This window comes from Saimiri boliviensis, chromosome 8 (genome assembly GCF_048565385.1).
Source record: "Saimiri boliviensis isolate mSaiBol1 chromosome 8, mSaiBol1.pri, whole genome shotgun sequence".
Lineage (NCBI taxonomy): Eukaryota > Metazoa > Chordata > Mammalia > Primates > Cebidae > Saimiri > Saimiri boliviensis.
The window spans coordinates 99832474-99859412 of record NC_133456.1 but is presented as its reverse complement, the minus strand read 5'-3'; the positions used below and the strand labels follow the sequence as shown (position 1 = coordinate 99859412).

The 26939-nt window shown below is 36.9% G+C and overlaps 1 protein-coding gene across 3 annotated transcripts in view; it reads left to right on the top strand.

Moving 5' to 3' along the window:
- Positions 1-26939, top strand: part of SPAG6 (sperm associated antigen 6) — a 66828-nt gene that overhangs the window by 3358 nt on the left and 36531 nt on the right. For 2 of the 3 annotated variants that reach the window (XM_074404928.1, XM_003930663.4), the window contains exons 3-4: positions 15544-15710; positions 19802-19985. In XM_074404928.1, the coding sequence (XP_074261029.1) occupies positions 15544-15710; positions 19802-19985 (351 nt within the window). Of the gene's footprint in view, positions 1-9513; positions 11138-15543; positions 15711-19801; positions 19986-26939 lie in introns of those variants that run through there. The other variant, XM_010341217.3, reaches the window with a different exon arrangement.

The following is a 26939-nucleotide window of genomic DNA, read 5'->3' as shown; positions in this document are numbered from 1 at the left end:
ACCTCCACCTCCCAGGCTCAAGTGATTCTCCTGCCTCAGCCTCTCGAGTAGCTGGGATTACAGGGCAGGCTAATGTGTATTAGAGACAGGGTTTCACCATGTTGGCCAGACTGGTCTCGAACTCCTTACCTCAAATAATCCACCTGCCTCAGCCTCCCAGAGTGCTGGGATTGCAGGCATGAGGAGCCACTGTGCCCAGCCAGTAAGTTTGATTTCTAATAAAAATTATTACTAGAAAGAACTGTCAAAGCCTCTATAATCTTGAGTTGTTTTTTTCCCTCACTGAGGTTTTATTCCTTCTAAAAAGAACACATATGAACAATTAAAAAGTTTAATGTCTGTAATAAAATTTATGTACTCTTAAATTCTATATGTTTGAACCATTACCTCTTGGAGCTATTTAAAAACAAATTTTGATACTTTTCCTCTCTGAATAATTAGTAACACATGACTATAACAGTAGAGATAATACATTGTTACTTCTACCAATTGTAAAATTTCAGTAATTGGAGTGGTTTGTTATTTATAAAATATAAGAAACATGTTTTGTGGCTTATTGGAGTACCAGACCACTTTTAGTTCTGTTTAGGAGTCTTTTGACATACACTAATAAAAGCTCCAAGAAAATTACTTTTAAACTTAGCTACATAAAATAAATGTTTCCTGAACCAGCTAATTATATAAGTGGGGTAAAATATTACTCAAAATTTTACATATTACAACTTATAGTAAAACAGCAAAACTTAGCAAATCAGTAGTTATGCACATTTTCAGAAAAGTAGAAGTAAATGTTTGTGTAACACTTTAAATGTGCATCTTTATGAAGCTCATTTTCAGATTGAGGTAATTTAATGGGTTCAGAATTCAAGAAAATAAATATATTGTTGACATAAAGTAATTGTAGATTACATGTGTCTGCAGCAGGGTGAAAGCTCCAGATTAACTATCTAGTACCTCTTAATATGCTATGAGAAGGAAAAGCCCTTAGTAAGCATTTGTAGTGTATTTAAAACATACCTTGTTATGTACATGTGCCATGATCCTCTTATAAACCTGCTGTTTCAAAGATATTGAAAATGAAAAGAAAATTAACAAAGTAACTAGAGAAAATGTAACCAATTCTTCTATTGAAATTTGACTTTTTTTTTTTTTTTTTTTTTTGGTATAAAAGGAATCTTAGCAGTTGTGAATGTGAATAATAATTAAAGCACTGACTTCTTTTTAAAAGATAGGGATAGAGAGGTTTGTTACATATGCTTAAGTGGAAAATATACCAGGGAGCTATACACATTCTGAATTTGTATGACCCAAACAATATGTTCTAAAAACGAAAGCTTAGTTAGAATTTTATTCCATGTTCCAAACCACTGTTCCTACATGGACATTGATCTGTTTGGTTAGCTAAGCATTGGTACATAGTAGAAAATAATAGACTCAAGGTTAGGCTCTCGTGGTTTTCTTAGAAAAAATTGGGCAAGTAAAAAAAAATCCAAGCTGTAGATGAGTCTATAAGAAAGGTGAGGCTTACAAATAGCAAATTTTATAGGTTAATTTTAATGTTACAGATTAAAGTTTTGACATTTTCAAAAGTTTTTGCAAAGTTATTTAGATATACTATAATTCTACTTAACATCTGAATGAGGTTTCAGGACCTTTGCACTTCTGCTTGGAATCTTTCCCTATATTTATTTGTCTAACTAATTTCTACTCAGCCTTTACGGCTGTGTTTTGGTGTTGATTCTTTGAGGAAATCTTGCCGGAGCCCTCACAGTAAATTAAATCTCTTGATTTGTGCTACCCTTTCTCCTAGTATTTCTGTTTTCCCCACTAACCATGCATAAATTCCATGCCTAGCATAATCAGAATGATTAAGTAGGATGAAGGAAGGAGTAATTGAATGAGGAAGAAGTTTTTTGTGTTTTCACATCCACACATTGGATAATTGTTCTCTTCCTCAAAGTGAGTTAGTGCCCAAACTGGAACTAGAACCCATTTCTTAATACTGCCTCATTTCGTGCTTTCTACTTTAACTTATAGGTATTAGTAAACTGTTTTATGTGGTTCTAGGGATTCCTAACAAACCTTGGTTTTAACTGTTAAACTAAGTGCTGTCTTTAGGTCTTTAGTACCAGTGGCTGTCGAATAATTGGGAAATTTGGTTGCTTTGGAAGTCTCCTTGAGGACTGTCACGGGAGTTTGAGTGGAGGCCAGACGCAGAGGGCTAACTTTAATTGATAAACTCCTGCAGGTTTGAGGGAGTGAGAATAGTATTTAGTGTTTAAGCTGGCCTCAGAACTCTAGAGGGCCTCTAGGCTTCCTTGGGCTTCTAATTGGAGTCTTATCAAACCAGGAGCTCTTTAAAGGCATCCAGAGGAAAGTTTTAATCCACTGGAAGTTGAGAACCAAGGTAGTCCTGCAGAGAGTTTTTGGACTGAGACCCTGTCTGCATTAAGTGCAGTCTAGAGGAGACTTTTTCAGAGGCCTGGGCTGTCAGCTGCCTGGGTAGAATACAGTGAAGCGGGAGACACTTAATGTTTGTTGGTTGATTGATGTGAGTATATACTTAGCATTTCTTCCTTTTTAATCATGCTTTGTGTGAAGTACCTTTTGTTCACAGGGGCAGAACTTCGGAATTTCTTTTTTCTTTTTTCATTTTTTTTTTTTGAGACGGAGTTTCGCTCTTGTTACCCAGGCTGGAGTGCAATGGCACAATCTCGGCTCACCGCAACCTCCGCCTCCTGGGTTCAAGCAATTCTCCTGTCTCAGCCTCCCAAGTAGCTGGGACTACAGGCGTGCGCCACCATGCCCAGCTAATTTTTGTATTTTTATTAGAGACGGGGTTTCACCATGTTGACCAGAATGGTCTCGATCTCTTGACCTCGTGATCCACCCGCCTCAGCCTCCCAAAGTGCTGGGATTACAGGCGTGAGCCACCATGCCCGGCCTCGGAATTTCTATTGAGTGGTTGTACTGGCCATAGGAGAAATTCAGGGCTACATCTTGAGGAATAATTTGGCCTTCGCTTGTAGGAGGCAACATGGCCTGTGTGAATACAAGTCAGACCTCCCTAATTTTCAGAGTGAAATCTTGATTTTCCCATGTACTCCATGCTTTCTATCATAAGGTTGGCTCAATTTAAAATTTATTGTTTATTCAATTTCTCTTAAAAGTCTTGCTGAAAACAAGTGATATTTGTGTATATCTAAAGAAAATTATCTCTTTTCACTTTTCTAAATATTCTGTATTGTATTCCTATGTCAAGTTAGAAACACTATTAAAGTATGTTCATAGATATTAGTTTCCCATATAAATATCTTTGTAGACTTCGTTTAATAACATATTCCCCTTTAAAAAAATTGAAGGCTTATTTTTAAAAAATAGATGCTTCGATATTCTAGCAGCTGTAACTAATCTATCAGTGAAGGTATTTTCTATCTTGTTAAATTCTTAATATGAAGATATGCTTGTATATTCAACAAATATTTACTATTACATCATAAGCTAGGTGCTAGATATGAAAAATGTTCGTGTTTATTTTTATTTCACAAAGTGTTTTCCTTTTTACCTCTGCTGCCAGGAAACTCAGTGCTCTGTTTAGAACTCAGTTGCAGCAGCTATCTATAACCTACATTTCTGATAAAATATCAGTTCTCCTCCCCACTCCATAGCAGAGGTGGGACTGTGTACATATCTTTGTATACATGTATTAATATTTTGGAGTAAATTATTTCTCCAAATATTTTGGAGTAAAATATTTTGGGGTAGTGAAGTGTGAATAAAATAAAACATTAATTCTATCTAAAGATTAATTTTCAAACTGATTGCCTTCCATACATTTTCTCTCCACATGTTACCCATGAAAACTCTTGGCACAGATAATCCTGTTAGTACTGTCCTGTTTATTCTCTATGCTGCCCCATTCCTAATTTCAGTCTTCTGCAAACAGATGGATGTGATTATGTATTTACTATAAAAGAGGAAACATATTAGTGAAAGAAGACAGGACTAATTCAAAATTGACAGCTCTCTAAAAAGACTTTCAAATTAAAATAAGAGTTTTGTCTACATGGGTATGGGGTGATTTTAGGTGAAGAAACAGTTTGAATGACTTACTTGAGTCCTTAAAGCTTTGTGAATTTATGTTTAGTGCTATGCACATACCTGACTTCATGTACGTAAAAAGTAAACAACTAGAACACAATATAACCCATTTTGCTTTTATTTTAACTAAAATTTACCTGAAAAGAGAGAAAATTTCACATTTATTTTCACAACTGGTTTATTCCTGACTCAGTTAACATTTATTGAGTGTCTAAGTGCCAGATGGATGTTTTTTACATGCTGACCATACAAAAATAGGAGGCATATTCCCTGTGCTTAAATGGCTTATTTGCTAATGGAGAGATATGTAAATAAATCATTGTTTATTCAAAGGGCACCTTACTCAAGATTTGGGAATGAGGGATATCGTTCAAGGGAGATATATCTAGGAGGAGGTATATAATCACAGATACTGTGCTGAATTTCCTAGGAATTAGCCAGATGAAATGGCATTCAGGTAGAGGAAACATTATGTATAAAGGCACAAAGACAAGAGAAAAGGTGGTACGGATAGAAAAGGCCAATGTTTAGGTACAACCAGAGCTCAGGGTAATAGGGCAAGGAGAAGAGAGTCAGTCATGGTTGGAGAAGAAAACAAGCCTAATTATTAAGGACCTCATATGAAGTTTAGATTTTCCTGAAATTGATGGAAAGCCATTGAAGTGTTTTAATTGGAAGAATCATGGAATCCACTTTGTGTTTTAGAAAGGTAATTGTAGCAGTATTTGGAGAGTAGATAGGAAGGGGGTTAAATCAGGATCAGGAGACTGGGTGCTCATTTTTGCTATGGCAGTCATGTTGGAGTAAGAAATGTTAAAGAGGTAACATCTACAGGACTCAGTGGCTTAGGAGTAGGGGTGGGGACAGGTGAGGTAAGAGATGAGTTCAAGATGACTCCTGGACTTCTGGTTGCTTGGACACATTAGCACCATTCCTCCACAGAGAAAAAGGATGCAAAGAGCAGAGGGAAATGGTGATTTTATTCTTCAGCAGTTGAAGCGTATCTGGGACATCCATGCATCAGTGACTATGGTGATGTAGAGTGCTAGGGCTCAGGAGAGAGATCTTAGTTAGAAAGAAAGACTTGGATATGTATGTGGAACTAACATGTTCATTTGAAAACTGTATTAAAAGCCCATTTTATATTTCTTCATGTAATTGTAAACATGTTAAGTTCCAGTCATTTTATCTAGAGTATAATGCAGATTCAACTTCGCATAGCTTTCATGCTCTGTATTCTCACTCAGTTGAGAATCTCACAGACAGATGATGGTGGCTGGAACCTAATCAAAGGACAGCTGGCCAGGTGCAGTGGCTCACACCTATCATCCCAGCACTTTGGGAGGCCGAGGCGGGTAGATTACCTGAGGTCAAGAGTTCAAGACTAGACTGACCAACATAATGAAACCCCATCTCTACTAAAAATACAAAAATTAGCTGGGAGTGGTGGCAGGTGCCTATAATCCCAGCTACCCGGGAGGCTGAGGCAGGAGAATCGTGTGAACCCAGGAGGTGGAGGCTGCAGTGAGCCAGGATCGCGCCGTTGCATTCTAGCCTGGGCAGCAGAGAGAAAGAAAAAAAAAGAATCAGACAGTTGCACTGGAAAAATGAATGAAATTTTGGTTTCATACAGTAATAATGGAAGATATGATAATGCTAATGATAGAAATAATGTGAATTCAACAGATTATACCCTTTGGTATACATTTCAAGCCTGGCACATAGGCCAGTATTTCTTGGCAACTGGGCTGTGATAGACAGCAGGGAGGAGAAACAGAAGAGCATAGACTCTGGAGCCATAAAGAGCATCTACCTAATTGGATGAGGTAGATGGGTTGAGGATTACATGGGTTACTATTTGTAAATTTCTTAGAGAGGTACCTGGCACGTGGGAGATACTATGTAAGTGTTTGCTAAATAAGTGAATGAATTTATGATGTACTGGTCCCCGTCCTGTCTTCCTCTCAGCCCTTCCCACTCAAAAGTGATATACCAGGTATGGTATTCCTGCACTCACAAACAACTGAATCAACACTGAATCACCAAACAAAACTCAGAAGATACTATAGCTAATGAGAATAAATTTCAAAGGAGAAAATAGATTATTCTTGCTCATAATAGTTTCTTGAATTATTTACTATTACAATTGAATTCTATGTAAAATGCCATTCTTCTGTGATTCATTCTGACCCTTTAAATAAATTACAAGACGTTTTTTGTGTTGTAAGTGATAACACCCTAAATCACAATTGACTTTATGTCTGAAGAAATATTTCATAAAAACAAGGCAAATAGATATGTGATACCAAACTTTGTGATTTCTTTTTTTTCTTTTTTTTTTTTTTTGAGTCGGAGTCTCGCTCTTGTTACCCAGGCTGGAGTGCAATGGCGCGATCTCGGCTCACCGCAACCTCCGCCTCCTGGGTTCAAGCAATTCTCCTGCCTCAGCCTTCTGAGTAGCTGAGATTACAGGCACGTGCCACCATGCCCAGCTAATTTTTTGTATTTTTAGTAGAGACGGAGTTTCACCATGTTGACCAGGATGGTCTCGATCTCTCGACCTCGTGATCCACCGACCTCGGCCTCCCAAAGTGCTGGGATTACAGGCTTGAGCCACCGCGCCCGGCCCGTGATTTCTTAATCAAATGCAGGAACAGTGGTCAGAGGTATATAATCAGTAGAGGCTAGAAGAAACCAAATCAAGGCCTGAAAATTCTTATTCTGAAAAAGACAGGGGAGGAACACAAATAATTTTATGTAAAAAATGTCCAGTAAAGAAAATGAGAACATATTATATAATTCATCAGTGTAGTGAAACTTGGTTCAGTTAAAATTGTGACATAAATATCATAATTTATTATAGAAATAAATATTTAAAAATCTATTAGAATAAGGTTATAAGTATATTTAGACTTACACTGTAACAGGAGGATATGTAATGGTTGTAGTAGTAAAATCGAAGTGGATGGTAGTATCTAGGTCATTTACCACAAGTGTTGGGCTAGCTGTACATTGAGAACAAATCACGAATTACCTATTCTAGGTCACCTGAAGGATAGAAAAGAAGTTTAAAACATAAGCTCTGGCTTAGAGAGGTTTATTATTTTTATTTATTTATTTATTTATTTATTTATTTATTTATTTATTTTGAGATGGAGTCTTGCTCTGTCACCCAGGCTGAAGTGCAATGGTGTGCTCTCAGCTCACCGCAAACTCCACCTTCCAGGTTCAAGCAATTCTCCTGCTTCAGGTTCCCAAGTAGCTGGGATTATAGGTGTGCACCACCACGCCCAGCTAATTTTTGTGTTTTTAAGTAGAGACCGGGTTTCACCATGTTGGTCAGGCTGGTCTCGAACCCCTGACCTTGTGATCAGCCCACCTCAGCCTCCCAAAGTGCTGGGATTACAGGCATGAGCCACTGCGCCTTGCTGAGAGGTTTATTATTTTACTCAGGATATAAGACACTTATTTATATAAACTAGAGAACCATATAACATGCTGTATCAAGGATGGCTGCTGTGCTGTGCTCTGCACAACTTCAGGGGTAACATTTATATAATAATCTAGGTGAATAGCATTGCTTGGATTTGTGCAGTGCGCAGCCTGCACAGCTATACATGGTGGATCTGGAATTATTCAAAAATTCCATTTTTATTCATTTCCCTGAGAGTAAGTGGGGCAAACAGCAAAGCTCCTCAGTGGCTTTCCATTCTCCTTACAATAAAATCAGAAAATCTTAGTTTGGCCTACAGCCAAATTTGATCTGGCCGTAACCTAGCTTTATCTCTTGCTACCTCACTCCTCCCATTTTATGTTTCAAGCTGGCAAGCCAGTATTAATTTATTGAGGCTTCTTCAACAGTGGGCAACCACCATACATCCTTTGACCAAACCAGGAACTTGGAAATATCATTGATTCCTTCCCAATAATCGGTTTGTCTTCTAAATATCTCCTTAGACCTTTCACTTTGACCTTTCCTTTTGCCATTACCATTCTCCAGGCTATCTTCATATTTGGCTTGGTAACTATGATAGTTTCCTAAGTGGTCTTTGATGTGTCTCATCTTGCAGGTGGCCCATTTACACAGTTGGATGTGTCTCATCTTGTCCCTTTGTCATCCTTTTTCTCCACTGTAATCAGAGTGATCCTTCTTTACAAACTGTGATTTTGATCCTGTCACTGCCCTGACATTACTGTTCAGATAAAGTTCAAAATACTTAAAAGAGTTTGTTGGATACTTCAGGACCTTTGTCTCTATTTATCTCTTAGCCCTCTTTCTCTAGCTTCCTGTCTCCTCTCTTGCATTATAGTCACACTGCATTCTGTTTATCAACATGTCAAACTCTTTTTGCTCTTTGTTTATACAGTTCCTTCTGATTGTGATACTTTTTGATCCTTCCTCTCTCCACTGCCTCCAAGTTTTTCAGCAGGCAGGCAAAATCTGCCTGAGAGCCTTCAGCTCTTAACTTCAAGGTCACTTTCCCCTGTGTTGCTTCCCCATATCCCTCCAAGCCTGGGTTAGATGCTCTGGTGTATGTTTGCAGAGCTCTCTCTACTTCTCCTATTGCGGCATACATCGTAATATGTTGCGATTATCTGTCACAACCCCTTCAGAAGTTCCTTGAGGTCAAGGACAATTGTGTTTTTAATACCGTGTATATTCTTGATAGATATATCTTGAATGAATTATTCATTCAAGAGTAATTCAAAAATAGTAAAAAAAAAAAGTCTCAATCTGTGGGGCCATTGAATCTTTAATAGTTCATTACAATGGATGCTATTAATTAATGAGTCATTCACTAATAATAATAAAATTATGTTGAAACTGTAATACATTTAGGGAACTGATTTATTTAGCATTTTTATTTATCAAGCACGGCATGGTGTTTATTTTGTTCTAATTTTCCTAGCACTGTAGAAATTTTATCTAATTCTCACAATAACTTTATAAGTAGTACTAGAATTTGAGGGAACTGAGGCACAGAGATGTTAAGTAGTCTTGCCAAGGTCCCTGAGCTAGGAAGTAACAGAGTCCAGATTTGAACCCAATTAGTTTTCCTCTAGATTCGTGGTTTAACCACCTCACTCTGTTGCCTCTCAACATGGGCAGTCACATAACCTTCCTTCTGTTTGTAAAGCATGGAGTTTCTATTATATTCTTTCTCATTGGACCCCAGAAAGAATGCCTGAAACAGATGGTAATATTGACAATGAAAGGTGAATCTTTTACTGTGTAATTGGTTAATTTTGTGCAAAAATCACTTCTTGTAAAACTTGAATGAACTATACTAGCAGTAAGTGGTTACATAGAATGTAGCTTTAGATTAAAATGAAGCATATTGTTGGAATTTAAATTTTTAAAGCTTTGTAAAATGTATATTAACAAATATTTAACATATTTTATAAGTTTATGAATGATTTTTTTTGAGATGGAGTCTCACTCACTCTGTTACCCAGGATGGAATGCAGTGGCACCGTCTGCGCTCACTGTAACCTCTGCCTCCCAGGTTCAAGTGATTCTCCTGCCTCAGCCTCCGAAGTAGCTGGGATTATAGGCATGCACCACCATACCTGGTTAATTTCTGTATTTTTAGTAGAGACGGGTTTCCCCATGTTGACAAGTCTGGTCTTGAACTCCTGAGCTCAAGTGATCTGCCAGCCTCAGCCTCCCAAAATGCTGAGATTACAGGTGTAAGCCATTGCATCCGGCTGGGTATAGAGTTTCTGTTAGGGGTAATGAAAAAGTTCTGGACATGGATAGTGGTAGTGGTTGTATAACACCGTAAATGTACTCAATGCCCTTAATTGTACACTTAAAATGGTTTAAATGATAAACTTTGTTAAGTATATTTTGCCATGATAAAAAAAAAAATTAACAAAGCAGGTTAGAGGTAACCAGGGCAACCAGATAACTTTACTATGACTTAGGTGGACTGAAGACCCAGTTTGCAGATACTGTTATTAGTTTTTTTTTTTTTCATTTAACTTTTATTTTGAGTTGAGGGATACATGTGCAGGTTTCTTACTTAGGTAAACTTGTTGCGGGGGGAATTGCTGATAATTGTTTTTAAAGGAACAAAGTTGCAATGTTAAATGTTTTTGTAAAACAGCAGACTGAGGTAATATGTATATAAATTATACGCTTGTAATATAAGAATGGATGAGGTTTTTTTTCTGTCATTGGAAAAATTTGACATTTTCTTCCCAGTGATTTCTATATGTCACTGGCATGCAAAATAAAATAATTTGGCCTGCATTGTGTTATAACAAATTAAATGACAGAGTTGTGATTGTTTTGAGGCTATTTTATAAGCTTCTTCACTAGACTATTAGTTTCTTGATAGTAGGTGCTGCCTTAAGTCATATATGTATTCCTATTGCTTGCTGCATGGTTAACCCTGATGTATTTTTTGAATAATGTGGACAGGATCAGTGAGGCTATTTTTTTAAAAAATTTTATTTTTGATGGCTTCTTGTTTCTGTTTTTATTTTTTTCATAACTGGATTGCAATGCGGGAATTAAAAGCAGTGTTTTCAGGGTAGGTATGATGGCTCACACGTGTAATCCCAATACTTTGGGAGCCCAGGAATTTAAGACCATCATGGGCAACATGGCAAAACCATGTAAAAAAATAAAATTAAAATTAAAAAGTAATGTTTTCAGTATGGCACTAGAATAAGAAAAATAGACAAGGAACTCAAAGCTATAAATTGTGTATATGGAAACATTGTAAAGATTTGTCTTTAAGTTAAATTTCAAAAATAGATTCATACCATTTCATCAGTTTTTATAGAGCAGACAATTGTTTTATAGATAAATGAGTTTAATATGTGAATTGTTATTTTTAGTACTGGATATAATATTACATTAGTGTATGTTGGGTTCTTCAACTGAGCCCAGTGATGTCATTTGCTCCTTACTAGAGGCCTTGTTTATCAGATATTGTGGCAACTATTCGGATTGCTTTAATTTGTGAACTCTAAATTTTAATGCATTCACTCACCGTGGATCTCTGGATACCTAGTGGACAGGCAGGTAAGAAAAATTTCACCCTTCCCTCTCCTCCCCTCCCTTCCTCTCCCCTCCCCTGTAATTTTAAGAGAAACTTGCAGTTAGAAAAGCAAAGTCTCCATGTTTAATATATGTCAGAGGTAAAAACATGTCTTTTTAGAGGAAGAGAAACACATGGGGACTGATAATTATGAAGCACTAAGAGGCAATTTAAGGACTAGAAATTTGGGGTATTATTTTTGAGAATTTATTTTCTTCTCCAGTAAAAATGACCTTATTGAAGGTCATTCATTGAATAAGGTTATTCCAACAGATATTTCAAATGGACACTTTAGCTTTTATTTATATAAATTTGTAGATTTAAAAATTTTTCAAAATTCTCATTGTGCTACTGTCTAAACTAAACAATATAGGAAAATCATGATAGAGCAGAAGAATTTCACATATAAACGTAACTTTAACATTGGATTTAGAAATGGAAAAGAAATATGAGTCATTTAGTTGGCCTTATATTAATATTTAATTAGCCTGATGCAGTAGAAACACAGAGAAAATATATAAAAAAGAGAATTCCAGCCAGGCACAGTGACTCATGCCTGTAATCTTAGCACTTTGAGAGGCAAGATGGCTAAATCACTTGAGCTCAGGAGTTTGAAACCAGCCTGGCCAACATGGGGAAACCCTGTCTCTACTAAAAATACAAAAATTGGCCAGGCATGGTGGTGCATGCCTATAGTCTCAGCTACTTAAAAGGCTGAGGCAGAAGGATCGCTGGAAACTGGGAGGCAGAGATTGCAGTGGGCCAAGATGGTGCCACTGCACTCCAGCCTGGGTGATAGAGTGAGTAAGACTCTGTCTCAAAAGAAAAAAAAATATTCCCTTGGGTATATGGAATAGTTAATACCTTTTTGGGCGGGCAACATATTTTACTCTTAAATTATAAACAATTTTTTTAAATTGGGAAATTTGTGGCAATTAAATACTATAATAAACACTTATAATTAAATATTAGAATGTCAGGTAAATTAATTCATTCTTAAATCCTTAATATGTGTTCAATGTTCTTTTTTTTTTTTTTTTTTTTTTTTTTTGAGACGGAGTTTCGCTCTTGTTACCCAGGCTGGAGTGCAATGGCACGATCTCGGCTCACCGCAACCTCCGCCTCCTGGGTTCAGGCAATTCTCCTGCCTCAGCCTCCTGAGTAGCTGGGATTATAGGCACACGCCACCATGCCCAGCTAATTTTTTGTATTTTTAGTAGAGACGGGGTTTCACCATGTTGACCAGGTTGGTCTCGATCTCTCGATCTTTTGATCTACCCGCCTCGGCCTCCCAGAGTGCTGGGATTACAGGCTTGAGCCACCGCGCCCGGCCGAATGTTCTTTAGATTTAATTCAAAATACAATTCAGTATGAAGAATTTTAAAATATGATAAATCACTGCTTTTACATAAATCTATCAAGTGAGCAAATAAACACACCCACGTATACTCCTTCAAAAAACAAAACAAAAACCCAGAATAATCAAGAAAAAATAACATGAAACTTAATTGTGATTTTTTTTTTTTTTTGAGACAGAGTCTCACTTTATCACCCAAGCTGGAGTGCAGTGGCATGATCTCAGCTCATTGCAACCTCTGCCCCCCAAGTTCAAGCAATACTCCTGCCTCAGCCTCCCAAGTAGCTGGGATTACAGGTGCCTGCCACCATGGCCTGCTAATTTTTGTATTTTTAGTAGAGATGGGATTTCACCATGTTGGCCAGGCTGGTCTTGAATTTCTGACTGACGATCCACCCGCCTTGGCCCCCCAAAGTGCTGGGATTACAGGCGTGAGCTACCATGTCCGGCCAATTGTGATACTTTAAAACTATTCCAAAAAAAAAAAAAAAAAAAAAAAACTATTCTAAGCTTATTTTTTTGTCCTTGTTAATGCACTTATTATGAAACTTTAAATATATGTTAACAGATTTAGCTTTTCTTTTTTAGAGTGTGGACTTATTTTAATTAAAATAGTGCATATTCATTATAAAAAAATATGAAGTAAGGCCAGACACAGTGGCTCATGCCTATAATTTCAGCACTGTGGGAGGCCAAGATGGGAGGATCTCTTGAGCCCAGGAGTTTGAGACTAATCTGGGCAACATAGTGAGACCCCCATCTCTATAAAAAATAAAAAATTAGCCAGGTGCGATGCACCCAGTTATTTGTGAGGCTGAGTGGGAGGATTGCGTTAACCTTAGAGGTCGAGACTATAGTGAGCCACGATTGCACCACTGCACTTCAGCCTAGGCAACAGAGCAAAACTCTGTCTCAAAATAAAAAATCAAAAAAAATAAAAACATGTAATGCTCAACAACAATGACAATACATTGTCAGTCCAATTCAAAAATGGGCACAGGGCTTGACCTGAGATTTCTTCAAAGAAGATGTACAAATGGCCAATGAGCACATAAAATACTCAACATTATTAGTGCTATGGAAATGCAAATCAAAATCACTGTGAGATACCACCTCAATCCACATTAGGATGGCTGTTAGTTTTTTTAAATGGAAAATTACTACAAGTGTTGGTGAGGATGTGGGAGAATTGGAACCCTCGTACTTTACTGATGGTAATGTAAAATGACTCAGTTGCTGTGGAAAACAGTTTGCCCGTTCTTAGGATGATGGTCACACAACATTGTGGATTTACTTAACTCCACTGAACTATAAACTTAAAAATGGTTAAAATGGTATATTGTATTTATATTTTACCCAGTAAAAAATCAACAACAACAATGAATCAAGTAATAAAGCAAACCACAAAGAGATGGACAATTGTTTTAAATCCATCTTTCCTGAAATAACCTGTGTTAATATTGAGTAGTCATGCTAATATTGTATTCTGTGCTTTAAGCACAGAATTATCTGTGAGATATTTCAGAAATTATCTCTGTAAAACAGTATAGATAATAATATATAAGCAACACACATGAACGCTGGATTTATTGGACATGAGCTATGACCCAAGTATGGGCAGGGTTTCTGTGTGCCTGCAGAGCTAACCAGCCTTCATAGGATTCACACCTGCAACTGTAATAGATGATCTAACCTAGCCAACTTAGGCACAAAAGTAATGACCAAGTAAAACTGGAAACTAGGAAAATCCACAGGTCACATCTTTAAATGTGTCTGTGATAAATGTCATTGCTCTCTGCTTATGTTATTTGCTAGTACTCTTATTTTGGTCTAATCCTAAGTGTTAGTGTAATGACTTCTTGGCCTCTGGCTAAGATCAAGTGTTTAGGTGTTACTGTAAATGTTTTCTTTTTGTTCTATTTCAAATGATTCTGCATATAATACTATAAAAGAATATTGGCAATATTTGCTTTTATGTATAACTGGGATATGTTTTTAAAGAAAACAGTTAATGATATTTAATTGAATAGACTGGTGTGAATTAACTAAAGTATAGAAAGTCAAGAGGTACTTTGTTATATTTTGAATTCTGTCACTACCTTTCTTATAATCTTAGACTAAAACAGCGTCATTAAAACAGAAATAGCAGTTGACTCTTTTGCAGATTTTATAGTAAGGCAAAGTTAATAGAAAGAGTTGGAATACCCAGTAAAATGACTACAAGGCAATTATTACTGTTTTCTCTCTTCCCATCTTCTCAGTTTTCAATATATATTATTTAACAATTATCAATAAAAAAGTTTAAATTATAACCCTGCTTCACCATTCATTAGTTGTGTGACAATTAACTTTTCTCAGCCTCAATTTTCTTGTCTATAAAATAGATGTAATAGTAGGGCCTGCTTCATAGTTTTGTTATAAAAGTTAAATGAATTATTATGGAAAAACGTTTTTAGGACAGTGCTTGCATATAATAAGTGCTTGATAAATATGAGCTACTTTTACTATTGTTGCTGTCATGGTGATGATGATGATATACCTACTATGCAGTCAACCCTAGGATGAATATGATGAGAACTAGTAATACGTGTCCTTATCTCTAAGAAATTTATTTGGATATAATATGTAGGTGAGGCCCTGAAATGAACCTTGAAAGATAAGACTTGCAAAGTCTAGGGGGAAGCCCTATCTTTTTTGTGTTAGACATCATAGCATACTCTACAACCTTTCTCTGCATGCCTCATGACAACCCTATCAGGTCACATAGACAGTACTTGATGAATCAGGTATTTTTACCTAAATCCAAAGTCTTTCTTATTTCCATGCTGTACTGCATGTTTAATAGTGATAGCTTGTATTATTCTGTGTCTTGGTCAGGTAGGTACTTCTAAATTTCCCATTAGTTTTTAGTGAATAAATTTGTTTTCACTGACTTTTTTCCCTTTAATTTTACTGTCTGCATATATGCTGAATTGTATTTTTGCTTTTTAATTTAAATTCTGCCGATTTCTGTTCTTTCATAATTTAACTCAGGTGTAATGTCTTTGCTGAGGCCTCTTCTTCTGGATGTGGTCCCAACAATTCAACAGACTGCTGCTTTGGCTCTTGGGAGACTGGCCAATTATAATGACGACCTTGCTGAAGCTGTTGTGAAGGGCGACATTCTTCCACAGCTTGTTTATTCACTGGCAGAACAGAATGTAAGAATTTTTAAAAACTGGTTATATGTTTTTTGTTTTAGATTTTTTAAAATGTGACAGTTTGGATACAGTTTGCAAGCCTGTAGGCATCAGAATTATTAGGAGGTTAACACAATCTTTAATTCTCTGAGCTGCATGTAATAGTATTTTTAGGGTATTTTGCATTGGTGCTGATAACCACCATTTTTCTTTTATTGATAATATAAGGAGAAAATATATTTTTTAGGAGAAATTATATATAAAGCAGCATTTCTGTATATGGGAGTTTTAGACAAAGCTATCAGATCTGTCTTAGGGAAGTATATGGACCCTAGACAAATTGCTGGTTTCAGCAATCCTTATATGCTGGTGAAACCAAGTTTAAGGAAATAGTGAGAGACACCCTTGAAGCAAGGGGTAGAGAAGCAACCAAAAAGAAGATGAGAATAAATGTGTGTAATGGAAGGTTTGATACATGTTTTTTACCAAGTTAAAGGCATGTCAACTCTATTAAGCACTGTCTGAAGGTAACCTATTTCCCCCCTTATCTGGTACCACTTTTATTTCTATACAGTGCCAGCTATTTGGTTTCTACAATAGTTAAGGATCACCTGTAGGTAGGTTTTGGACTGTTCATTCTATTCTGTTAGTTTATTATAACCTAGGGACACAGCTTTCTTGACACATCTTTGGGATTAAGTCTGTATTTGTGTAACAAAAAGACAAGACAATTAATCCTAGCACTTTGGGAGGCTGAGGTGGGCAGATTACCTGATCTCAGGATTTCAAGACCAGCCTGGGCAACACAGTGAAACCCTGTCTCTACTAAAATAAAATAAATAAATACATAAATTTTTAAAATGAGCTGATGTGGCAGTGTGTGCCTGTAGTCCCAGTTACTTGGGAGGCTGAGGCAGGAGAATTGCTTGAACCCAGGAGGCAGAGGTTGCAGTGAGCCCAGATTGCACCACTGCACTCCAGCCTGGGCAACAGAGCAAGACTGCATCTCAAAAAAAAAAAAAAAAAAAAAATAAGAAAAGAAAAATGGGCAAAGGACTTTAATAGACAGTTCTCCAAAGAATGTATACAAATGGCCAAGAAATATAAGAAAAGATGCTCAACAGCATTAGTCATTAAGAAATGCAAATCAAAACCACAACAGGGTATCACTTATTACCTTTTCTGGTGGCCATAATAAAAAATAAAAAGGAAATAACAAGTCTTGGTGAGGACATGGAGAAATTTGAATTTTCATGCCTTGCTGGTAGTAATGTAAAATGGGAGAACACTTTGGCAGAACTGTAATCAGTAAAACAGTTGTTACCATGTGACTCAGCAGTTCTTTTCCTAGTTCTATATCCAAAAGAATGGAAAACAGATGCTCCAGCAAAGCCTGCACACAAATGTTCATAACAGCAGCATCCACAATAGCCAAAAGGTAAAAGCAGCCTAAGTCCATCAGTAGGTGAATGGGTAAACAAAATGTTGTATATCCGTACAATGGACTGTTAGTCATAAAAGTAATAAAATATTGAGAAAAATGCTACGTCATGGATGACCCTTAAAAATGTTATGCTAAGTGCAAGAAGCCAGACACAAAAGGCCACAGGATCTATGGTTCCATTTATAGGAACTATCCAGAATATGCAAATCCATAGAGACAGAAGCAGATTAGTAGTTGCCAGGGGCTAGAGGGAGAAGGGAATGAGAAGTGACTGCTTTATTTGTAAGGAGTTTCTTGTTGGGGTGATAACAGTCCAGAACTAGGCAGTGGTGGTAGTTGCACAACATTGTGAATGCACTAAATCCCACTAAATTGTATACTTTAAAATGGTTAAAATGGTAAATTTTATATTATGTGTATTTTGCCAGAATAAAAATAAATCCTAATGGTGCAGAAATTTGCTCTGTGTTTATAGACCAGAGAGTCTTTTTTTTTTGGCGGGTGGGGGTAGGCATGGAGTTTTGCCCTTGTCGCCCAAGCTGGAGTGCGATGGTGCGATCTCAGCTCGCTATAACCTCTGCCTCCCGGGTTCAAATGATTCTCCTGCTTCAGCCTTGCAAGTAGCTGGGATTACAGATGCTCACCACCATGCCTGGCTAATTTTTTGTATTTTTAGTAGAAACAGGGTTCACCACATTAGCCAGGCTGGTCTTAAACTCCTGACCTCAGGTGATCTGCCCACCTCGGCCTCCCAAAGTGCTGGGATTATAGGTGTTAGCCACTGCATCTGGCCTAGAGAGTCATTTACTAATACCTGTTACAGCTTTACAGCTCTACAAGGTGTCACAGAAATTTTATTTTTCTTGTGGATATTCCTTCTATCACCAAATACTGTTGGACTTTCTTCTTCTTGGACTTTTACCTCTTTCTTTTGAGAGCAATGTCTATATTCTGGTATCCCACATAGAAGATTTTCAGTTGAAGTTTTCTAAGTTTAATGAATGTTAATTAGTTGTAGAGAGACAAAAAAGCACCAGCGCAGAAAAGTGAGGAGGCAGTAAAAACATGAGGCCTTTGTACAAGCTTCTGTCTCCCTCACCTACCAGCCTTTAAGTCATTTCTCACAGGAGATTTAATCTCCTCTTTATGAGGTACAAAGTCCTGTGGTTTTGCTTGCTTTTCTTTTTTTTTTTTTTTAAGGGTTTCTTTTCGTCTCGAATGGGAGAGAAGAGTGTTAGGAATTTGGGGGAAGTGAAAATTAGGAGAAAGAGGGAATGAGATCAGAAAGTGTGAGTTATAGGCACTGTAGTTAATAGTGACTGTTGATGCCCATAAATGGTCTGTAAATTTGACAATTCTGCAGTATAAAAAGTCAAATTAGCTGAGGCAATGAAAATAAATGTATCACCATTTTCCCCCCCACAATTGTAAGAAAATGATCTATGGAAACCTACTTCAAAACTCTATACTAATTTTTACAGTAAATTAGTAGAAATTTGGTTACTTATATAATTTAAGAAACTAAAGAAAATATGTCAAAAACATCAGTACTAACATAGCATATTTCTTATATTAGCAACATATACCAAGTTTTAAGATATGCTATGTTTAATATATACTTGATGTGCTTTTTTCTCCGGTAATTTTCATTGTACCAATATTATAGTCTAAGTGAATAGAATGCTTTCAAATTAAATGCTGTAGTCAACTAATCACTTTTTAGTAGTCACTGTGAAGAAATAGAAACTTAGGATGTAAAATAGGGGATTAATTGGGTTTTATTAATAGCAGAAAGAGGAGACCATCACTGTGTCATTATGCTGACCATAAAACCACAGTGAGTATCACAGCCACATTTCCTATACATTTAATGTTTTTAGTGATGTGAAGAGAAACATGTTAGCCTTGTGTTTCACTTTCATTTACTCATTCCTTAGATAAAATGTATCTATAGGAAATAAAAATATGAAGTAATATTCAAAATTTACAAAATGGTAAGTAATATGCTCTTTTATCTTTTAAAAAAGCATTTCTAGAGAAAATAAATAACTTGTATCTCATTGTTTGGCAGATTTATTTACCTGGAGAAGTTTTAAAATGTGTTGTTAATGTTTTGCCTTTATGTGTATTTGATGATTGGTAAGCATATCTTGGAACATGGTTGTTATTTCAGAATAACTTGAGATACCAGAAAGATTAGTTGAGGTCATGAAAGGCTTACCACACTCAAAGACTGAGGGCAAGTAAAGGAAATGAATTAGTCAGTTGGCAGTGAGCTTAGTTACACATACTAACAATCCAAGAGTTCCCAAGGGTCAAACAATACATTTTGGTATAATGCAGATACATAAAATCTCATTATTTTATGAATTTGTGGAAGATATCTTTATAATTTATTTTATACAATTTCCAAATGCATGCTTCACAGTAAAACATTTGAAATACAATGTAAAACCTACCTTGTTTTCAGTTTAGTTACTGAACAGAAGCAATGAGGGAACATCAAATAATCAAAAATTATTTTGTAGGATGTTTTTCATCTTTTATATTCAAAAGCTGTTGAGCTTTATTTATATTAATGTTATTTTATGTCAGTTTTGGTCTGTTTTAGATTTTGGTTCTCTAAGTGATCATTTCATTTTGGGTTTTGTCTATTTGGCCCTTGTAGCGCTTCTACAAGAAAGCAGCTGCCTTTGTGTTACGAGCAGTTGGTAAACATTCTCCCCAGCTAGCTCAGGCAATAGTTGATTGTGGAGCACTGGATACACTGGTCATATGCTTGGAAGATTTTGACCCTGGAGTCAAGGAGGCTGCAGCCTGGGCACTTGGGTATATTGCAAGACATAATGCAGGTAATGGAGCATATTTAAAATAGGATTATTATAATTTAGATTTATTAGGTAAATCCAGTTTTGCTTAGTAAAACATAGATGGTGTTTTAATGATGTTTCTGTATGTAACTGTTGTTTCTGATGAGAGGTACGTTTTGAATGATGGTCAGGTTGTTTGGATTACATATTCACAAAAAAACCCTTATAAATTGGCAGCTCAGAGGGATCTTCAAGAAGGGACCCGGGCCTCTTGTAAGAAATTTTGTTGACATGCCCAATTGGTAAAAAGCACATGAGAAACAGAATTTTCCCCATCACATTACAGAAATTGCTTATGAACAAATAACATAAGAAAAAAATACAGTTTTAAAATAAACATATGTAAAAATGATCAACTTTGCCAGTAATCAGCAAGCTGCATATTAAAACATCAATGAAGATCTTTTAAACCTGTTATTTAAGTGGGAGATGGTGGAAGAGTAAAGCAGCAGTATAGCCAGGTGATTAAGAGCACCATGGCATTAGTTAGGTTCTGCGTTTAGTTTAGATACTACCGTTTAGTTGCTGTGTGACCTTGGACATGGCTTATAAACTTTCTGGAATTCCCCAGCCACCGGGCTTCCTCAGCTGATGGCTCAGCCGCTGGGAGGTGGGCAAGGTGAGAGCAGCAGCCCGGCTACAAATGTGCGGAAGGAGTTATCCAGGTGTTTTGTGTGAATGGCCTTCCACATTTGTGCTCAACAATGAGTTTTAAGTGTTTATTTTGGGACCTTTAGTTAAAAAAAAAAAATGGTGTTTCTTGGTAGTAAACTTTGGCTTTTCTCAAACCTGGGTGACTCTTCTTTCTCTTGTGGACCTGATTTCTGTCCAGCTCTATGGCAGTTGGGAGATGAGCTTGTTGTGCCAGAGATGAGCAGTGCTTTCAGGCTGGGCTGATGTGGACGTGGCAGAAACACTGAGTTGCTCGTATCCCTTTGCTAGATAGATAATGTAAGCAAGGACTCAAGATGAGCTGGCAGCCTGATTGTTTTCTATCTTATATCGAATGATGAAATGATAAAATAAAAAGCTTAAAAATTCAGAATTTTTGTGAATATTCTTCTTATGCCACCCATGTACAAATATCAATAGCCTAAACAGTGTAGAACAGGCTTAAGAAGCAGTAATTAATTTTTAAAAAAAATCTCACATCCTTATTTACGGTAAGAACACTAAATCTAGTCTTAGCAATTTTCAAAGTAATTAACTTTAAAAAAACCCAAATATTAGTGGAAAATATCAGAGATAAGAGCTAAGGACTTTGAACTGTTCTTCTTAGAGGGAGAATGGATATGGAGAAGGGCCTAGAGCAGGCGTCCCCAAACTACGGCCCACGGGCCTCATGTGGCCCCCTGAGGCCATTTATCCGGCCCCCTGCCGCACTTCAGGAAGGGGCACCTCTTTCATTGGTGGTCAGTGAGAGGAGCACAGTATGTGTCGGCCCTCCAACGGTCTGAGGGACAGTGAACTGGCCCCCTGTGTAAAAAGTCTGGGGACGCCTGGCCTAGAGCCTGATAATTAAAAATTATTTTAAAGGCCCTGCAGACAACCATCTTTACTGACACCTATAGATTTCGGTTGGTTTCAGTAACATCTGTTGCTTCTTTATTTTCATACCCTTTTTCTATTGTAGGGGGTTGAGGAACACAAATATAGAGATAAATGAGGTATGTGGAATCACATATATTATGTATCACATCTGTTTTGACCCAAACACTTATTTTCACAAATATCTTTCTATTTTGTTAGGTGCTAGTGAAAAAAAGTGTAAAGTGAAAATAAATATCCCTCTGTGTTCTTTAGGCATAGAGGCCAAATGTGCTAAACAAAAGAACATTTTAATTAATCATAACCTTGTTTTATTTGGTAGTTACCTAATTTGTTGATTATTTTCAGGGTTCAGTTTGTGTGCTGGTAAAAAAAAAATGTGATTTTTCCGTGTTTATATTTCTTGTGATATTTTTAGTTGAGAACTCTTGGCTAATAAAATCTTCTGATTTTTTTTTTTTAACTTAGAATCTGGAGCAACAAAACATAATCATATAACCTCAGATTCCTAAGTTACTCAGGCCTCTAGCTTCTTATATGAGGCTAGCAACCATTTACATAGCAATGTCATCATCATGGTGATCAAATGTACTTGAGCCATTTGTGTCTGTGTTCCCATATCTTTCTAACTATATAAAGTAAAATAAATTGATTAAGATCTCACATGTGGGACTTTATAATCTAAAGGCAGAAAAATTAATACAGTAGAGCATGAAGGTCATCTAGACAGCTAGACAAACATTGACACGATGTACAATACTGTATTAAAAAGCATATATAATTCATTGGGTGACTGTATATTAGATTAAATAAAAGATGAATTAAACTGGGCACAGTTGCACATGCCTGTAATCCTAATACTTTGGGAGGCTAAAGTGGGAAGATCATTTGAGCCCAGGAATTCGAGATCAGCCTGTGCAACATAGTAAAACCCTGTCTGTCAAAAAAAAAAAAAAAAAATTAAAAATTAGCTGGATGTGGTGATGTGCACCTGTGGTCCCAACTGTTTGGGAGGCTGACATGAGAGGAGCACTTGAGCCCAGGAGGTTGAGGCTGCAGTGAACTATGATTGTGTCACTGAACTCCAGCCTGGGCAACAGAGTGAGACCCTACCTCAAAAAAAAAAAAAAAAGGAAAGAAAAAAAAAGATGAATTATGAGTTATATTTTTGTACAAAGGAAAAAAAGGGGGATCTTTACTTTCTCAAGAACTTTGTTACATTCAGATAGCAACTGAACAGACTTTGGCATAGAAATACAGGAGGAAGTGATACATGCAGTTGTAAGAGGAAGGAAAACTCTTTGCCCCACAAAATGCGGCCTCTACCTGATACTACCTATAATTCTTTTAGTTTAAGTTTTTGTTTTTGGCTTTATGCAAATACTGGTGGGAGGAATGTCACTGAGTATATGCGTGCTGAGTGGTTAAAGAGAAGGATGTTTTGTATACTGGCAGTTTGGAAAGAAACCAGGTTTGAACAGTGCACCATGACATGTTTCTCCAGTTTGAACAACATTTTTTCTTGAACTTAGTTTGTTTTCCAGTTGCTAGTATATAAATTTGCCTAATACCTTTTTGATATTGAGGGTGGGGGAGACCCACTTTTATTTACATTTGAATTTCTAAAAGTATACAAAGCAAACTATACTTGACTGTCATTTGAAAGTACTCCAGTTGAGCATTTCACAACTGCAAGAGAGTTTGCTATTAGAAGCGCAGGACTTGGTTAGCATAAGAATTGTACTTTTAAATAAGACATGTTCATCATCTTATTTTGCCATAGATTTTTAAATCCATAGTTTACAGGAAAATAGGAACTGTATTTTCATCATGTTGGCTGACTGATTTTGCACCATTAGTTTTTGGAGCCTGGTTTGCTCTTCTCGGGGTTTTAGATGAATGAACCAGTTTGCTCTAAAAGTGTGGAATAAGTTAATTGCCTCAAAGGATTTTCCAAGATAGGACCTCTAGCATTTTTGGTGTCACTGTGCTATAACTAGCCATAGACCATTTCTTTATATCCCCTTTGATCTCATACTACCGTGTTACCAGTATGGTGGCCTCTATTCACATGGAAGTTTTGCACACTTGAACTGAGGTTAGTGCACTTTGAGGAGCTGAATTTTTTATTTTATTGCCATCTAATTAATGTAAATTTATAAAATGATACTTTAGTTATTAAAATTTTTTTTAGATATAATTGAAGCAACTTGGGCATGTGACTCTACCTTTCAACTGTAAACTTTTTGAAATCTAAATATTTATTGAGCATTTCTGATGACAATTTCATAGCTGAATTGAGACATGCTATAATTATGTGCAAAATACACACTGGATTTCAAGGCTTCATATGAAACAATCTAAAAAATCTCACTAAATGTTTAAAATATTGATTGCATGTTGAAATTATATTTTGGATATATTGTGTTACAGTATATTAAAATTTATCTTCACCTATTTTTACTTTTAAAATGTGGCTAATTTTGAGTTTTAAATTATTTAAGTGACATTTCTATTGGCTAGGACAAAATTACTGTGTCTATGCTTTGTAGATACTTGTTAAAAGGCAATGTACTGGCAATGCTGTGGTCTTAAAAAGGCATATGAGATCTTTTTGTTACATACATATATGTATACAAACATACATGTGTACAAGTATACATACATGAATGTGTGTACATGTATGTTTACTTGTGCGTGTGTGTGACCTGTGATAGCCAGTCTCCCAGATCATATATCCTGGTTTTCACACCCTTGTTTAGTCTTCTCCTGCATTATACCAGGGCTGGTCTGTGTGGCCAGCAGAAGTCATGGTACGTCACTTTCTGAGGACAGGTTATAAAAGATAAGAGGCCAAGCACAGTCACTTATACCTATAGTCCCAGCACCTTGGGAGGCCAAGGTGGGAGGATTGCCTAAGGCCGGGAGTTTGAGACCAGCCTGGGCAAAGTATCGAGATCTAATCTCTAAAACAAACAAACAAAAAAAACAAAATTAGCTGAATGTAGTGGTATGCACCTACTTGGGAGGATGAGGTGGGTCACTTGAGCCCAAGAGTTTCAGGCTGCAGTGAGCTGTGATTGTGCCACTATACTCTGGCCTGGGCCACAGAGTGAGATCCCACCTCTGGAAAAAAAAATCAGAGCTTCTGTCTTGGATACTCTATCTTTCCTGGACTATTTGCTCTAAGGGAAGCTGGCTACCATGTCATGTGGACACTTTGGCAACCTATGGAAAGGTCCACATTGTGAAGAACTAAGAATTCTAGCAGCCAGCAAGAAACAAAGGCTTTCTAGAAATGATGGGATTGAGCTAGAAGCAGATCCTCCCGAAGGTGGGCCTTCAGGTGACTGTCGCAGCTGACAATTGGACAGCAACTTTGTGATTCTGAACCACAGCCACCCAGGTAAGCTGAGTTCCTGACCCACAGAAACCCTGAAATAATAAGTGATGTTTTAAGCTGCTCAATTTGCATTGTTTGTTATATAACAATAGATAACTAATACGTAATCTAAATGCAAAAGAGGTTTATTATGCTATATAATAGCCAACAACAAAACAAAACCAAATCAGAAATTAATTAAATGTCCTCAAGAGGGAAACTGGTTAAGTAAATGATGGCATATTTGCTCAATGGGATATTAGGCAACTGTTAAAAATGTTGGGTGAGCTGAATCCTCAGTAATAAAGGTAGCCAGTGGAAGCCCATGAGGGGCTTCACAGAACCACTCAGGGGAGTCACACCAAGCACTGCTGACCAGGGACCACATTTATAAAAACAGGACATTAACGTTTTACCCTCCTAATGTTTCATTTTTATTTCATCCTCTGTTTCCTCTCTCCTTTACCTGTTCTTGTGGAGAATCCCATCATAGTACCTCTGGCCTTTTGCTGTCTAGCCTTTTCATCAGACTGTGTGCTCTTTGAAGGCAGGGACTTTTTATCTAGCACTGGGCTGGAACAAAGAGTTAATACCACTGAAGTTCGAATAATAACCTATGTATTTTCCACGGTTTTTAAAACTGGTTTTCTCTTATTTATTTGAAAAATTATTTTGTATGTTAATTACAAAATTGTTAAGTATTTAGGGGGTACAAGTACAGATCTCTCTCTCTCTCTCTCTTTTTTTTTTTTAAACAGAGTCTGACTCTGTTGCCCGGGCTGTAGTGCAGTGTGGCGCAGTCTTAGTTCCCTGCAATCTCCGCCTCCTGAGTTCAAGTGATTCTCCTGCCTCAGCCTCCCAAGTAGTTGAGATTGCAGATGTGTGCCACCATACCTGGTTAATTTTTGCAGTTTTAGTAGAGATGGGGTTTCACCATGTTGTCCAGGGTAGTCTTGAACTCCTGACCTCAGGTGATCTGCCCACTTTTGCCTCCCAAAGTTCTGGGATTACAGGAATGAGCCACTGGGTCTGGCCACAAGTAGAGATTTCTTATATTCACATATTGCATAGTGGTGAAGTCTGGGCAGGTTTTTTTTTTTTTTTTTTTTTTTTTTAAGCAAAATGCAAAATTATAGGTAGAGCGAAACCACAACTATGGTTGCAAATGCTATATAAAGCAGGTGGAAAACAAATGAAACAACTTCTAGATTCAAAAAGCATTACTTTGTAAAGATATAATTCCAGTTATTTTAGTTATTTTCTTCTTTACAAGGACACTCCAGACCCTCGCTGTTCAGTTTGGTCTCAGCTGTAAAAGTCTAATGCTAAATTAGTGGTAGGGTTGGGAGCTAAAACGACTTTGAATTTCCTCAGCGTATTGTTTTTCAAGGCTATAACCAAGTCTTTTTTTTAACCTCACTTTGTGTTTGTCTGGTCTACACTTGAGTTTTTCTTTCCATGTTTTGAAGCTGTTTTTTACTTGAGTCCTCTGAGAGCTGCCTTTCTTCCCAGCTGATTGTAATTTCTTACTAAGGCCCTATTAACTCCAGATCAATGGCTTATTTGACTCACTTGACTTTTTAAAGGAGCCAGAATTATTTCGGCTTTAAAGCAAATGTATGTATGTATGTTAACCCTTAAGCTCTCAAACACTCAATGCATGTGTTAGGGTTAAACTAATGGCTCTGATGACTGGGTGGAGGGAAGTGAGATGGAAATGATGAGAGTAGGAAAAATGACATTTGTGTGTGTGGGAGAAATAAAAATCACACGAGACTTTTACATAGTAATATGCAAATTCCCTCTTCATGCTTTTCTCACTTCTACCTGCAATTGGAAATGTCAGTCTTTCAGCTGAGGATGATAGCTCTAGTGAGTCACTGTTGCCTATAGAGGGATGTTGTTTCGAAGATGTGTCGGTGTAGAACAAAGCTTTTTGTGGTAGCAGACTCCATGATGCCTACCTCCTCTTATTCACATCCTTGTGTAGTCCCCTCCCCCATTGC